A 15,000-nucleotide genomic window follows, 5' to 3' on the forward strand; every position below is an offset into this window, starting at 1 on the left:
GGTTTGATTACGGCCTGTGGTCATGTCCCGATCCCACCCCATCTCACACGCACTCGCCTCCTGTCTCTCTCCACTGTCCTATAGATATAAAGGCAAAAAGCCCAAAAGATATAGGAACTGATGCTGAGAGGAGTCATACGAGTCAGTCATGCATGCTATAGTGATTTCAGCAGCTATATCAGATGTCAGTTTGCGGTTTTGGTGTTTGTGTGTGTTTTCCTCACCCTTCACTCTACTGGGCCATCTGAGACTGTTCAGAGTATTCCTGAGTGTAATGCTGCCCTCCTCCTCCTCCTCCTCTTCCTCTCTATCCGTCTCTCTTTCTCTGTCCTTTTCTCTCTCACTGAGTGAAGTGCTCAGTTACATGAGCTGCCTTTGGCTCTGTGCTCCATACATCCTCTCTTCATCACTGTCTGCCTCTCTGTTTTGTTTTCTCTATCTGTTTTTCATATTCTCTCTCTCTCTCTCTCTCCACCTTTCAATCCTTTTTTTATTTCTTCCTTTCCATGTCTATCCTCATCTGAATCTTATTCTGTTTCTCTCTTTCTATTCTCAATGCCTCTTTCTTTCTCTGTATTTTCTTTCTCTTTCTACTTCTCTTTCACCCTTTCTATCTTCCTCTCTCTTATGTTCTGTCTTTTTGTCTATCTTTCTATGTCTCTCTTTCCTTTCTGTCTCTCTTTATCTATAGCTTTCTCTATATCTGTTGCAATTTCTGTCTCTCCTTCTTCTCTTCCCCTCCAACCCCCGCGGTCCGTCTGCAGTGAGTTCCGAGGTGGGCCGTGCGGTGTGGCTGCGCTTCTCGCCGCCGCTGCCGTCGTCAGGGCCGCAGCCGAGCTTCATGGCGCACCTGTCGGGCGCGGTGGTGGGCATCAGCATGGGCCTGCTGATCCTGCGCAGCTACGAGGAGAGCCTGCAGACGCAGTGCTCCTGGTGGGTGCTCGTTTTCTCCTTCATCACCTTCCTCCTCTTCGCCATCTTCTGGAACATCTTCGCCTACGAGCTGCTCGGCGTCCAGATTCCGCCGCCGCCATGACGCACGGTTGTGGGGGGTTACCAATCGTGCTGCTTCATCCAAGCCCCCAGTGCACCTCCTCCTCCTTGGTTTCAGCCATCACGGATAAACGTCCAGCCAAAAACCCTTCTACCCCCCCCCCTCTAAAACGAAACAAGTGAATAACCCCACCAGAGAGAGAGAGAGAGAGAGAGAGAGAGAGAGAGAGAGAGAGAGCGAGAGAGAGGTGGTGTGGTTTAAAGATGAGACTTTGCTGTTATTGGTTGGTTTGTAGTTGCTGTCATTAACACTGGGCAGCTATACGCATACATGTACACACAAACAATAGACTTCAGTATCTATAACACACATCCACAACAATTAGAGTTGTATAAAGACACAAAACTCCTTGGTTCAGTAATGCATTGAAAAAATGCACATACACACACACACAGAGACACAAACAAACACAATAAACAGGAGGACAAGCGTACCTCAGCATACACTTCAACAGAAAGTACAACTCCGACAAACAACAGACAATAAAGTAAACACAATACACAACCAGCTATGTATTCCCATCAAGAATCCTGCCATAATCCCATGGACACACACACACACACACACACACACACACACACACACACACACACACACACACACACACACACAGTGTCTAGTTCTATTTGAGCGAAATGCTAAAACTGACCTAGTTTAGAGGTTGTGAAGCTACTTTTTGAACGGGCCAAGATGTGATGTGTGAAGGAACACCAGTTTTTAAACTGGATCTGTTTTGTCTCTTTCTCTGCAGTTGGTTATACTGTACTGTGTGTGTGTATTCTCTTTACTGGTCCCATAATTCATATGTTCTGTTAGTGTGTGTGTGTATGTGTGTGTTTGTTTGTGTGTACACACATGTACACCACAAGTCAAGTGAGTCAAGACACTACATAAAATGAACAAACCTACACCTCTACAGTCCAGCCACTGAAGAACTGCATCACCAGAACAACACCAAAGCCAGGAGGGACAAACCCTAACTGACTGACCTAACCTCTGACAGCTTGAACTTTGACCCCTTACATGAGGTGTCAGTGACATCATCATTCATGTAACAGCCTGCCTTGGCAACCATTACCTAGGGGAGCACTGCCAAGGTGACCACAGGTAATCCTTACTTCTGTTTTTCTGTATATTCAGGAATTCACTTCAGTATTGCGAGGGTTGCCAGATATTGTCAAAGTTGCCAAAGTGAGAGGAAAGAAAAAAAAATCCCCTACTTTGTGTTACTTGTGTTAAAAATATATATGTTATTGTGTGAACATTCTCTATAATGCTGAAACTCTTATGAACTTGAAATCTGACACATAATCTACTGAGCATTTATAACATTTCCTGCAATGTGTATTTTTGCGTGACAGATTTATGAGGACATTTTTGGGTCGTGTCTTCTGACGCTCGTGAGGACATTTTATGTTGTCCGTCTCAGACTGACCTATGGGGATGTGTTAGGTGAGGGGTTTGAGGGGTCAGGTTGCTATGACGAGCCCTCTGCTGCTTTGTGATGTCATGTGCTGATGCTGTTGAATCTTGTGCCAAAATTGTTTATTTATTTATCACACATCATGGTGTGAGTGAGTATGTTTGTGTGTGTTTATGTTTGTGTGTGTGTGTGTGTGCGTACCTTTGCGTGAGACAGAGAGGGTCTGAGGAAAAGGTCATTGCTTGCTTCAGAGCAGAAGCAACTCCAGTTTCTAGTGTGTGTGTTTAGCGGCTCAGATAATACAATTTCTGTGTGGTGCCACTGAACAGATCAAAGTTGCAACTTTTCGGAAAAGAGGATGCGTAGAATGTGGCATTTAAAGGAAAAATGATACACTTAGAGTTATCTGGGGAGTGTGTGTGTGTGTGTGTGTGTGTGTGAGATACTCAGTGTTACTTGAGCATGTTCTCTATGTGCTGTATGACAGCAGGCTAGTGTAGCTCATTAGACTTGTACTGTTACAATGACAGCACTACTAAGAAAACAGTCCCCCCAGTGTGTTAGCTTCATGCTAACTCCTGTTTTACAGTATCATGGCATTAGCATTATGCTAAATTCCCAACTAGGCATGTAGCTAGCTCAGTGTGTTAGCTCTACACTGATCTGTATTGAGCAAGTAGCTCGATATTTTAGCTTCATGCTAACCTCTACCAGAATAGAGCTCTGCCCCAGTAACCCTTTTCAGGCTTGTAGCTTCACTCAGTGCCTGGCTGTGTTTCAATCTCAATAAACTTAAATTGGAACCTCTCCTGTAGTCCTTCACAGCTATTGATTTTCATAAATGACAGGTATAGGCGAACATAAATCACAATGCCATTTAATCTGACATGCTTATGTATGCTATCTGGTTTGTCACATAGGCCTAAGGAAAAACAAAGGAGAGGCCATTTTAAGAGTATTCAGATTGAAGGTGGTGGTGATTTTGACATAGTCAGCTAATTCATTGAAGGGCTGAAGGAGTTTGTGGGCCTGATACCAGTGCTCTTAAGCCACAAGGAAGGTTGTAAAGGTTGTAGGGTTGTCAATAAAGTAGCCATATTGCTCGCTCCCATTCCATACAGTTCCTGTGAGATTTGTGCAGACCCTGAGAGTCAGAGGAAAGTCATCCCACTGTGGGATGCAGTGTACTCCTGCCTACATGAGGTGGTCTTTGAATGCAGTATCCTCTGCTATTGTTAGTAACATTCTAGAACTTTCCTGTCGGTTCCTTCCTTGTAACATGACATTCATTTTCACGTGGCTTAATCTGTGTGTCTTGAAAAGCAAAAAGAAACTGTGGCATCTTTAATTTGTAACTCCAGTGAAATTAAAATTAAATTATTTTACATTTACACCAAGAATGATTGAATGTTTTGATTTGCTCTGACATCAGTGTTTCAGAAACGGAAGAAACTACTGCCGAGCATTCTCAAATTGTAAACACATACATAATCCAATTCCAGAGTTTAGAAAAAAGTCATGTTTTGAGTCCATGAACCTACATAACCTTGCCGTTCTAACTGATTTAGTTTGTTTTTAGCATTGAGGTAAAGTAGTTGAATGTCATGATTTTGGTAATACCCGTTTGGCAGTTAAATTCAACTCTTCTTTTGCTTCGTTGATTAAAAGATTGTGGGGTTTAACAGTTAAAGTAAACAACCCTAATACTTTTCTCAAAAACTCTGACCTTGAACAGCTACAACAGTGAACATCAATCATAGATTTAAAAAAAACTGTTCTGGCCAAATGTGTGAGCCTGGAAGATATGCAATATACATCACACACTGAATATTGACTCTAAAGTTTTCGGCAGAAAACAGAATCTTCCCATTTTCCCTGGAGTGTATATCCTTATGAACTCTCAATGTGACAGACGGAGTAGCATTTTGATCTAACTGGCCTCAGCCAATCCATCATTTCTTAGATCAGCTACAGTGAACTCCATTCAACCCTGCTGACTCAAATATGGTGCCAAAAACAAACACACAGAAATCTCCTGTCTAGACAGCAGGCTCTGATTCACATTTTGTAAACTCTTTTTTTTTTTTTACTCAGATTTTATGAATCTCAAATTATGTTTTTCCCCTCTTTCTGTTTAAGTAACAACAATAGTACACACATATGTAAATATAGATTGTTTCTATAACAGTCCACAGTTTCTTCATGATGTAATGTAAATGTTGAGATGTTCTCAGCCGTTTTCTATGGATTTCAATTCCCTGTTCTTTTCCCTTTTCTACTGGTCATTCTACCTGCTTTCATATAGACAACATGAGAATAAAGAGCGATACTGTGGCTTGGCCTATCCATGTCTCTTTAGTTATTAGATATGTTGCTGAAAGTGTGTGTGTGTGTGTGTGTGTGTGTGTGTGTGTGTTTGCATTTATCAGTTATATTTCAGAAATCAAGTTAACAGAATGTTAATGTCATGAATGCCTCAAAAAGATGTTTGAAACTAATGGACCTCTTTATAAAATATCTTTATTCATGCATTACAGGCAAAGAAAAAAACAACCTTTAGAAACAATATATAAATGGCTGGAATGTCTTCAGATTTAGATTGGTCCATGTGACCACCATCTTAACAGTGTGTGATCAAGACCATAATAGAGGTATAGAGATCTGTGGCCAACAACAAGGAACTGTACTTCAAAATAGCAGTTGGTACATCACAACACCTTATTAGGTTTTCTGCCTCTTAGCTGCTCTGTCATTGGCTGCAGGTCTCTTAACTGGCTCTTGATTGGTTTGGTGTTTAAGGTCATTAAACTCCTCCAACAGAGATGGCTGCAGCTTACTGGCTACTGCCCATGTCCATAAACACAACTCCACCCTATGAGGAGTCCAATCCTGTTGACTGTCCACTAAGAGAGAAAGAGAGAGAGAGAGAGAGAGAGTGATATGAAGTGAAGCGTGCACACAGAGTCAACTGAAATTATCTCAGTGAGGTATGTGGTACCTGTTTTGAGGTGCCATGTTGCTCAAGCGCGCGCGCACACACACACACACACACACACACACACACACACACACACACACACACACACACACACACACACACACACACACACACACACACACACACACACACACACACACACACACACACACACACACACACACACACGGTGAAATGATCCCAAGGTAACACATGCCTTACCTGTGTTGAGGGTCTTTGTCTTCTGGGTGATTTTGTCCAGGTAGAGGCTGTAGTGTTTGGCTGTGTACTGCACTGGACGGAGCTCTGGGATGCTCTCCACACTCTCATCTGCCATAAACGCCACCTCCTCGCCAGCCCCTGCTGCTAGCACCGCTGGACAGATGGAAAAAAGAATACATCTCGAGTTCTGCTCAATTAAATTTGACAGATATTATTCAAATCTCTGACAGCACATATTTATTGTAAGAGCCAAATTATGTGAAAATGCCTTTTTGTTCATATTTTTGCATTTAAATATTACTTTGTGCATACTGAATTACATATGTGGCATTTAATGTTGAAAATAGTGTAATTAAGGTGATAATTTATATGCTGATTATCTGCTGGTTGCTATAGATCCTGTACTGCGCATGTGAGAATGGTAGAATGTTCAGAAACGTGTGAAATTAGATGCTTCAGACACAGGATAGAAGCAAACATCTTTTTGACTATCACCTATGGTCTGTCATCTATAGTCTTGTAATAGTATTTCTTTACTGACATCATCTTCTACAAATCCAAGTACTGAGATTCTGTTCCTTTGATGATATCAAAATAAAACACATCAATGGTCATCTCAACTCAGTAGGCTATGGCATAAAGGAGGTGGATGATGATGAAGTTGCGTAGGCTATGGGGTCAAAGATTACCTTTTATTTTGCCCATGTCAAGAGGTAGTCTAATTATACAGAAATAGTGAACTGAAATGTTGCCACTACATGTATAATATCTATGTGAAATCATGCATCACACATAATATGTTTTTCCTTAGCACAGAGTCTGTCAAACTGTGCCTTAAGAGCATGAAAAATCATTGTTACGATTATTTAAAGTGTATTATTTTTTTAGCGTTTTGCCTGTATTCAGATAGGACAGGGAAGAGTGACGGAAGTGAGTGGGAGAGAGAGATGGGTTGGGATTGGGAAATGACCGCAGGTCAGACTTGAACCCGGGTCCTGTGTGCCACCACTTTTTGTTTTAATAACAATTTAAATGCCACAGTGACTCAGGGAGTAGAGGAGTTGTTAGGCAACTGGACGGTTTCTGGTTTGAGGCCAGCTCCTCCCAACTCTGTTGAAGTGTCCAGGAACAAGACACTGAAACCCAAACTGCCCCCGATGTGCTGATTGGCGCCTTGCATGGCAGCCGTTCCCCATCGGTATGTGTAAATATGCGTGTGAATGGGTCAACTGAGAGGCATAAATCTGTAAAGCACTTTGGATAAAGGCGCTTTACAAATACAGTGCAATGCCTGAAACTTGAGGCTATACAAATCACATTTTTTTTCATAGTAAATAGTGTGACACAAGAGAAAAAAATTTGGGAAGCACTGTTTGAATAGATACTCATACAAAGTAGCCTATCTGGCAGTAAAGGTACGATACAACGGTCATCTCGATGTCAACCAGTTCAGAAACAGAAAGACAAGAACTGGGATATGATTAAATGATATAACACACTGCTAGTTCAGCATTATTCTCAGATAAGCCACATGATCAGGGACCACATGATCAGGATTGAAACAAGAGAGGCAAATGAATAATTGTGGTATTTCTTTTCAGCATCTGTAACACAATGTCCATATATGTAGTGCAATGCATAGCTGCAATGGTGTAACAGCTTTATTCGGGTGTTATTATTTTGTAACACCCGAATGCTGTGTTCATTATTCTTTACAAATATGTGTAGTATGTGGGTATCGGTCTGCTCATGTAATGGTATAGATTACATAATGTAACTGTAGGTGCCTCAACCAGCTGTTAAACATGAGGTTATGGACTCCTATTTGTATGAGATGCAATGCACAATGCAATGCGTATACCGACCCACACAAACTAATGCTCTCTCGATGTTAGATAAACACTTAAATTACTCAACTGATTTCTGCTACATTACGCTGTACAATGTGTCAATAAATGAGCAAATATTGGTATTGACGCTTGTTGTCATTGTGTGGTTTCCACAGCATGTTAGTGGTACGTACGGCACGCTGCACATTCAAATTAGTGCCCCCTGTGTTACAGATACTAATGTTTCTTGTGATGTTATAACTGGTAATGAATGTCACACATTGTCACACTCTTTAAAGAGAGAGGTGAGAGATGTGTTGTCCTTCATCCCTTACATAAACTATAGAATGTGTGTATGGGTTTGTGTATGTAGTGGTGCAGATGTAATGTAACGGTCGGTGTCTAAACCTGAGGCTGTGGCTGGACCCATCCCTTTGAGAGTGCTCAGCTCCGTGATGGCCGCCTGAACGTCTGGCAGCAGACCAAACGCCTTGATGCTGCAGCTCTGCACCACCTCCTCACTGTTGGAGCCAATCAGCTGCTGCAGTCTTGGTCGGAACTTTCCCCTCTGGGGAAAAAAGAAAAAATACCAATACCAATCCTTCTCTACCCTCTAGGGCTCAGCATTTTTACAAACTTTGTGAATGTGCTTTTATTTATTTAAGTTCATCTGGGATGGTTGGGGCATAGTGTATCGTGGAAAAGCAGACACATTTGTTATTTTACCTGTACAGAACTAGTAAAATTAATATTTAATATTAACTGAATAAAAGTGGATGTGGACCCTGCATGTATTCATATGTCCATACTGACCGTTAGTTTCCACTCCATAAGCTTGCTCAGCTCATCACGGGTAACGTGACGTTGTGTCCGGGCAGTAATCTGCTTTGGGAGCTCCTCCTGATACCTGCTCAGAGACCAAACATCAGACAGACAGAATCACCCCATGTGCCCTTAGCCTCATCCTGGAGAACAACTCATTATAAAAATAATTTCCTCTGGGGATGAATAAAGTAATCTATCTATCTATATCTATCATTCTAATTCCATGAAGATCAAGTGAACACTTGTGGCCTTCAAATTGATAGTCCCGAATCACAACATTGATGATGATATTGGGATGAGTAAAAGGTGAGTAGGCTACACACTGTTCTTTACATCAGAGCAACTACACATGCACACATGTCTAGACAGCTCCTATTGACTGTGTGTGCATACACTAAGCCTTGGCCTGATTGATCCACTTTACAAGTGATTTGCATGTTCATCACAAGAGGTCCTAGATCAATTGCACTACACAGAAAACAAGGTGTGTGTGTGTGTGTGTATGTGCTCACCACTTGTCCAGAGCCAGCAGTTTTCCTGCCTTGCCTTTCCCTGAGGACTTAGTCTCTACAACTGCCCAGTATTTCTCATGCACCCCCCTCCACACTGCTGGGTCAGAGCAGCTGAACAGTCCTGCGTCCATTGGCATCGTTTAGGAGACAAGAGTTCACTGCACTGTATTTTAGGTAACAGAAACAATTCAGAAGTTATGTTGCTGACTGACTGTTCAGTGCATACTACTGTACCGTGAACCGTCAGAACACGTTGTTTGTGGTGTTTGTAGGCTACTCCTAAGACTAGACTTCTCGACACAGCTATACTTTTCAGAACCTGGTTTTAAAGCTCAGTGAATTTCTGTTCAGTCAATCTCAACTTACTCAGTAACCTTGTACACAAGCAGATGCAGATGCAGACCATAGACTGGTCGTCTACCGTTGGTACTGTCGTAAATAACGATTTATTTGCGGCAGTTGAGTTACAACATCCGGTTGTCAGTAAAGAAAGTCCACAACATTTGCTTGCTTTGGAAGGTTAGTTCACCCGAGTGTGCCGAGCTGCTAGTGAAGTAGTTGTTTTGACTTTATCTCAGGTTTGGGTAGTCCGGAATTCACGAGGATATAACGTATAAAAGGCACTATTCGCTTGCCAGATAATGGCTGCTACGACCGAATGGGCTAGTATCAAACCAATTTGTTTATGTTTCACTTTCATCACTTGGCTAACCTACTGCTGCTAGCACATGCTGAGTGACATAAAGTTTTCCACAAAGATACAAACACAGCCTTCTGGTGTAACATTTTAGGAATCATCTGAAGAATTATTAAGAGTGTTATACATTTGCTCATTGCATGCTATACAATGCAATGCATTTACACCTTTTTGAAACTAAGCTAGCTTCATGCATGCAACTATGAGACGATAACATAAGAACATCTAACGTTATCGAGATTTCTCCGACTCCCATGAGATAGGTATGACTTATTATAATACGACTAAAGTCTTAAGCTTACGACTAAGGTATTCTTGTAGTAAAATGTATGTTTGTCGCTCTTATAATAGAGTAATGATATTCTTGCGTGAAAATTACGTTTAGTGAAATTGCGTTGATGTATAACGATAACACTTCCAGCTTAAAACACGTACATATATCTCTGTTTTTATGTGGGTTGAACTTTGTAAACTTAGAGGATGAGAGTGCTTTGCATTCGCAACTTCTTGTACACTTTCTCGTATGTACTGTAGCTTGAAACACAGCACGAGAGTGTTATTCTCTCTGGAGATGTCAAACGCGACACAGGGCCCCAGCGCGTGGTCACAGGAGACCGCCTAGCGCGCGTGGGCACCTCGTCATGTGCCGCCGATACCAGAAGCATAATCTTATCCAGTTTTTACAAGACCACTTGAATATACGGTAAGTATTGCGATTGTGATATTTTTGTATTTGTTCAAAGGTGCTGACTAATGACTCATGTAATCTGAAATATATCTGCATGACCATAATTGTAAATTCTGCATTCTGTGTTCTGCAAGTCAGTTCTGTATCTTTGTAAAAAGCCTTGCTCAGGAATTTAATTCTGGAATTCAAGAGATTCTCTTCAAAGCTTGCTTCTATCCTATGTTTTGCTTTTGTACAGCTCAGAAGGGTCTTGAAATGCTGTGCCCATTCCAACCACAAACAAGAGCCGCTTATTAAAACAGCCAAAACAAAACCTTTCAAATCCAAGACATTATTGCTGTGTACAGACTAAAGAAAACATAAACATGCCTATTAATGTACCATCAGTGTTATTAATGTAAGTATAAGATAAGGACATTTTAATTATGATTGATCGGATACAAAACACAATGGCTTAGATTTTTGAGTTGATGGTCAGGGGAGTCCTGGTTTCTTTATTTGGCGAGACTGTTGATCTCATAGCTGGGTCACACGCATTGTAGAGCAGTATGTCTGAAAACTAGCACAAGCCAGCTCATCTCCTGAACTCATTTCCCAGCAGCACTCTGCGCTGGATTCCTGAGGGACCTGCTGATTGGCTGCAGGGGGCTGAGAGGGAGCGTCTGATTGGCTGGAGAAGCTGAGGGGTCCCCCAGGCTTCCTCTGGAACTAGTAAGTGTCGCAAGAACCTTCTTCAGTGAACCCCTCTTTATCCACTTGAAGAGACCAACTGGAGAAGAGCATCATAGAACAAAGCACAGTTATTGTAGAATAAATAGTCTGCTTCCTGTAAATCTAGAAGCATCTTTGTATTTTTGTTTTAGTTGTTGTTGTTTAGCATACTTCATCTGTTTGGGGTACTGAGTCATGAGTAGTATGAGATCATCACAGAGAATTCCGCACACAACACTCTACTGACAGACAGAAACAACACACACACACACACACACACATACACACACACACACACACACACTGCTGTCTTCCTGACAGCGACACTCCTTTGTCATCACACGTTTGTGTCATCTCATAAAATCTCCTTATCCCTGTAATATGCAGGGCTGCATGTTCCTGGGTCAGAATGCTAGTTCTATATTAGAGGGTGTTTTAGTGTTCTTTTTGTTGTGGTCTAAAATGCCTAGAATGCCACATGAATGTGTCTGCCCTCACATTCCCAGGCTCACAGCCACTCACACGCCCTGCCATTGCTTGGTATTTCACCAATGTCAATTCCAGTCTCTTATTTTTAAAGATCTGAAAAGGTCAGAACAATCTACAACTTATGGGATCCTTAGCTAAAATGATAAATGGCAGTCACTCAGCAAGCTGTGCAAGTTCATGGTGGTCGATCTGGTTTTTTTTGGTGGGGGGAGGGGGGGGGGCGGTAAAAGCTGCTGTGTCAGCCTCGGTCTGAATGGGTCTTTACTTATAGAGATGCTAATGAAACGAATTTGTCCACAAACTGTTTGTGTAAACCTAGGGTAATCTTGTGGAGTGACCTGTAAAATAAGGCATTCCCCACCAGTGCTTTGTAGTGCTGCCACCCTCTGGCTGTAGGACTAACTGCAGCAGGTTATTATTACCGCAGTCATGGACAGTTGTGTTGCGAGTGTGTGTGTGTGTGGTTATGTTGGTGTGTAATGTATAATGTAGGCCCCCAAATCCCTCTCTCACACACCCCTCTCTCGCTGAACCCCACCCCCTTTTTCCTCTCCTTTCTCTCTCTCACACACACACTCAAACTCACACTCTCTCTTTCTCTCTCTCTCTCTCTCTCTCTCTCTCTTTCTCTCCCTCGCTTTCTCTCCCTCGCTTGCTTCCTCTCCCCAAAGAATGTAAAGACGGCTGTGTCCCAGTTAATGTTCCCACCAGGCGGGCAAAACTCATCTCAGTCACGCAAGCCAGAGCAGAGCAAAGCACTGGACGGTTCTCTAGCAGCAGTGGGTTAAAAATCTTTAGTTCTTTACAGGAGAACCCATCACCGGGTATCATACTTAAATGTGTGTGGGTTGTTTGTTTAGGACATAGCACTAGGTAAAATGTACATAATAGACAGACTGGGAAACATGGTTGAGTGGTTTATGTTTCTAAATGAATGAATGAATCCACCACAGGAGAGGAGATGAAGGATGATGGAGATGATAATTGTTTATTGTGTTGTTGGGTTGTTAAGGACATCAGCGGCTTGCTCTGCTGACCTGAATCAGACGAAAGAGTGCCGAGGCACTGAATGACAGATGTTGACTTTTGAAGCTAATTGGATTAATGAACGTCCTCTTTTCATTTCAATAAAATCAACCAGGCCTTATTAACCCTGTTGTTTTTTATTATGCTAAAGGAAATAACTGAATAGCAAATAGTTTAAAATAATGAGGAAAAAAATAAATAAAATAAATATATATATATACACACACATACATACACACAGACACACACACACATATATAAACACATAGAGAAATATAGTAAATATCTACATAGTGATAATATAATACATAGAAAATACACACATTTGACCTAAATGGGAGACAACTAAAATATTAATTTGGTGACACTTTTATCTGTTTTTGCAGCCTCTCTCTCTTTCTCTCTCTCTCTCTCTTTCTCTATTGTTTTGAAGATGTGGTGTTATGAGGGAACGGTACCCCCAGGGTAACACAGTTTCTGTTGAAGATGATTTATTTTATATTGTTTTAATTACTTGTGAATGAAGTGATGTGGAATATGTTGTTACCCTGGAAATCCAGAGTTCTCGCGAGAGCACAATGGAATTGTCTCTGCGAGACACTCTGGCAAAGAGCAATGATGCACGTTACTTTTACCCCTTGCATTCCGGGGAATCAGCTAAACTGATGAAGATAGAGCTGCAACGTTGGAGGACAGTACACATTGGTCATAGTGTTATCCGATTGTGTCGAAGTCCGAAATCATTCAGAGTAAACATGGTCTAGTGTTATCCAATTGCGTGCAGTGAGATTTTTAAATGCATGCTTGTTGCCGCCCCTCGAGTTGGGCCATTACATTGCTCTTTGCCAGACCATTAATCTTTCTAGATTATCAGGGTCTGGATTTTCCAGGCTAATATGTTGTAACAATGGACTTAATATTACTTTCTCTCTCTCTCTCTCTGTCTCTGTGTGTGTGTGTGTGTGTGTGTGTGTGTGTGTGTGTGTGTGTGTGTGTGTGTGTGTGTGTGTGTGTGTGTGTGTGTGTGTGTGTGTGTGTGTGTGTGTGTGTGTGTGTGTGTGTGTGTGTGTGTGTGTGTGTCTGGGTCCCCCTGACTTGCCCTCTCCGTTTCTCAGGTGGTGATGGAGAAGATGACGCGTGTGAGTACGGCGCTGGGCAGTGCCGCTGTCGGGGGAAAGACCATGTTCTGCCACCTGGACGCCCCTGCCAACGCCATCAGTGTGTGCCGAGATGCAGGACAGGTTCGTATCTGTCTCTCTCGCTCTGAAACACACGCGCGTCACGCACACACCCATCACGCACCCTTTCACAATTAGATTCTTAAAAGTCCAACTCTTAAACTTTTATGAGGCTGGTATTTTAACAACTGTCTGAGAAAAGACAGTGGAGATGGTAAAATGAACATTTGGGTCTCTTTGGGAGGGGGGGTGGGGGTGGGGGGGTTACCTCATTCCACCTTTTCTCTCTCAGGCTTTCTACTCCCACACACACAAATTAGACAGTAGACCTGATGGACTAGATATATGTGAAACACTCTAAATCACTTACATTCAGTTTTGTCTGTGCTTTAGATGGTGGTGCACTGCAATCCATACACATAGATACTTTTTACAAGTAACCAGATAAATCATTTGTTTACCTTTTTTATTTATATAGTTATGCCCATCTCTCTCTCTCTCTCTCTCTCTCTCTCTCTCTCTCTCTCTCTCTCTCTCTCTCTCTCTCTCTCTCTCTCTCTCTCTCTCTCTCTCTCTCTCTCTCTCTCTCTCTCTCTCTCTCTCTCTCTCTCTCTCTCTCTCTCTCGTTGCTATAGTTCTAGTAGCTGGTTTTAGGTCATAAATGTAAAGTATTTCAGTGTAATGTAATGTAATGTAATGTAATGTGACATGAGATGAATGTTCCAATAAAGGGATGCTAGAAGTCACAGTGTCCCTCCATGTCTCTGTCAGGTGGTGGTGGCGGGGCGCAACATCTTTAAGATCTACGCGCTGGAGGAGGAGGGCTTCACCGAGCGGCTCAACCTGCGCGTCGGGCGCAAGCCCTCGCTCAACTTCAGCTGTGCCGACGTCATGTGGCACCAGATGGACGAGAACCTGCTGGCCACGGCGGCCACCAACGGCGCAGTGGTCACCTGGAACCTGGGCCGGCCCTGCCGCAACAAGCAGGAGCAGCTCTTCACTGAGCACAAGCGCACGGTCAACAAGGTGTGCTTCCACCCCACCGAGGTGCACATGCTGCTGTCCGGCTCGCAGGACGGCTTCATGAAGTGCTTCGACCTGCGCAAGAAGGAGTCCGTCAGCACCTTCTCAGGTGGGTGGCGAGAGAGTGTGCACACACACACACACACACACACACACACACACACACACACACACACAAACTGACAGACACACACAGTCCTTGTGCACCTTCTAAGGTGAGTGGTGAGAGAAAGTACACACACACACACACAACCATTTAGACATATAATATATACACACATATACACATAAAAACACACACAGTCTAAGGTGAGTAGTGAGAGTGTTCATGCACACACACTCCCAG

At 42.6% G+C, this 15,000-nt stretch overlaps 3 protein-coding genes across 5 annotated transcripts in view; 2 read left to right on the forward strand and 1 right to left on the reverse strand.

Annotated features, from left to right (window-relative positions):
• rhbdl1 (rhomboid, veinlet-like 1 (Drosophila)) overlaps positions 1 to 2,601 on the forward strand; it is a 21,314-nt gene extending 18,713 nt beyond the window's left edge. Inside the window, exon 8 of the mRNA XM_076298550.1 lies at positions 765 to 2,601. Within this exon, the coding sequence (XP_076154665.1) occupies positions 765 to 1,036 (272 nt within the window). The 3' untranslated portion in view covers positions 1,037 to 2,601. The remainder of the gene's footprint in view (positions 1 to 764) is intronic.
• A 2,378-nt stretch (positions 2,602 to 4,979) lies between these two features.
• Positions 4,980 to 9,276, reverse strand: LOC143138110 (uncharacterized). The gene is made up of 6 exons (XM_076298555.1): positions 9,209 to 9,276; positions 8,843 to 9,005; positions 8,319 to 8,412; positions 7,914 to 8,073; positions 5,677 to 5,829; positions 4,980 to 5,380 (listed from the first exon to the last, which is right to left on the reverse strand). The coding sequence occupies exons 2-6, from the start codon at positions 8,977 to 8,979 to the stop codon at positions 5,199 to 5,201; spliced, it is 726 nt and encodes a 241-aa protein (XP_076154670.1). The 5' UTR covers positions 8,980 to 9,005; positions 9,209 to 9,276; the 3' UTR covers positions 4,980 to 5,198.
• Positions 9,277 to 9,311: 35 nt separating this feature from the next.
• The window catches only part of wdr24 (WD repeat domain 24), a 13,033-nt gene continuing 7,344 nt past the window's right edge, over positions 9,312 to 15,000 (forward strand). Inside the window, exons 1-5 of one of the 3 annotated variants that reach the window (XM_076298554.1) lie at positions 9,312 to 9,361; positions 10,074 to 10,242; positions 10,829 to 10,938; positions 13,569 to 13,694; positions 14,403 to 14,763. In XM_076298554.1, the coding sequence (XP_076154669.1) occupies positions 13,575 to 13,694; positions 14,403 to 14,763 (481 nt within the window). In that variant the 5' untranslated portion in view covers positions 9,312 to 9,361; positions 10,074 to 10,242; positions 10,829 to 10,938; positions 13,569 to 13,574. Of the gene's footprint in view, positions 9,803 to 10,073; positions 10,243 to 10,825; positions 10,939 to 13,568; positions 13,695 to 14,402; positions 14,764 to 15,000 lie in introns of all 3 variants that reach the window. The other 2 variants (XM_076298552.1, XM_076298551.1) reach the window with 2 other exon arrangements.

The sequence above is a fragment of the Alosa pseudoharengus genome, unplaced genomic scaffold, assembly GCF_046254945.1.
Source record: "Alosa pseudoharengus isolate Yale_2024_CS ecotype anadromous, Long Island Sound unplaced genomic scaffold, YU_APseudo_1.1 YU_APseudo_1.1_scf_21, whole genome shotgun sequence".
Classification (NCBI taxonomy): domain Eukaryota; kingdom Metazoa; phylum Chordata; class Actinopteri; order Clupeiformes; family Clupeidae; genus Alosa; species Alosa pseudoharengus.

Coding starts and splice junctions, on each gene's coding strand:
- LOC143138110 (XM_076298555.1), bottom strand. CDS start 8,979: ATGCCAATGGACGCAGGACTGTTCAGCTGCTCTGACCCAGCAGTGTGG. Junction 8,413..8,842: donor CTGCTGGCTCTGGACAAGTG/GTGAGCACATAC, acceptor GTCTCTGAGCAG/GTATCAGGAGGAGCTCCCAA. Junction 8,074..8,318: donor TTATGGAGTGGAAACTAACG/GTCAGTATGGAC, acceptor TTTTTTCCCCAG/AGGGGAAAGTTCCGACCAAG.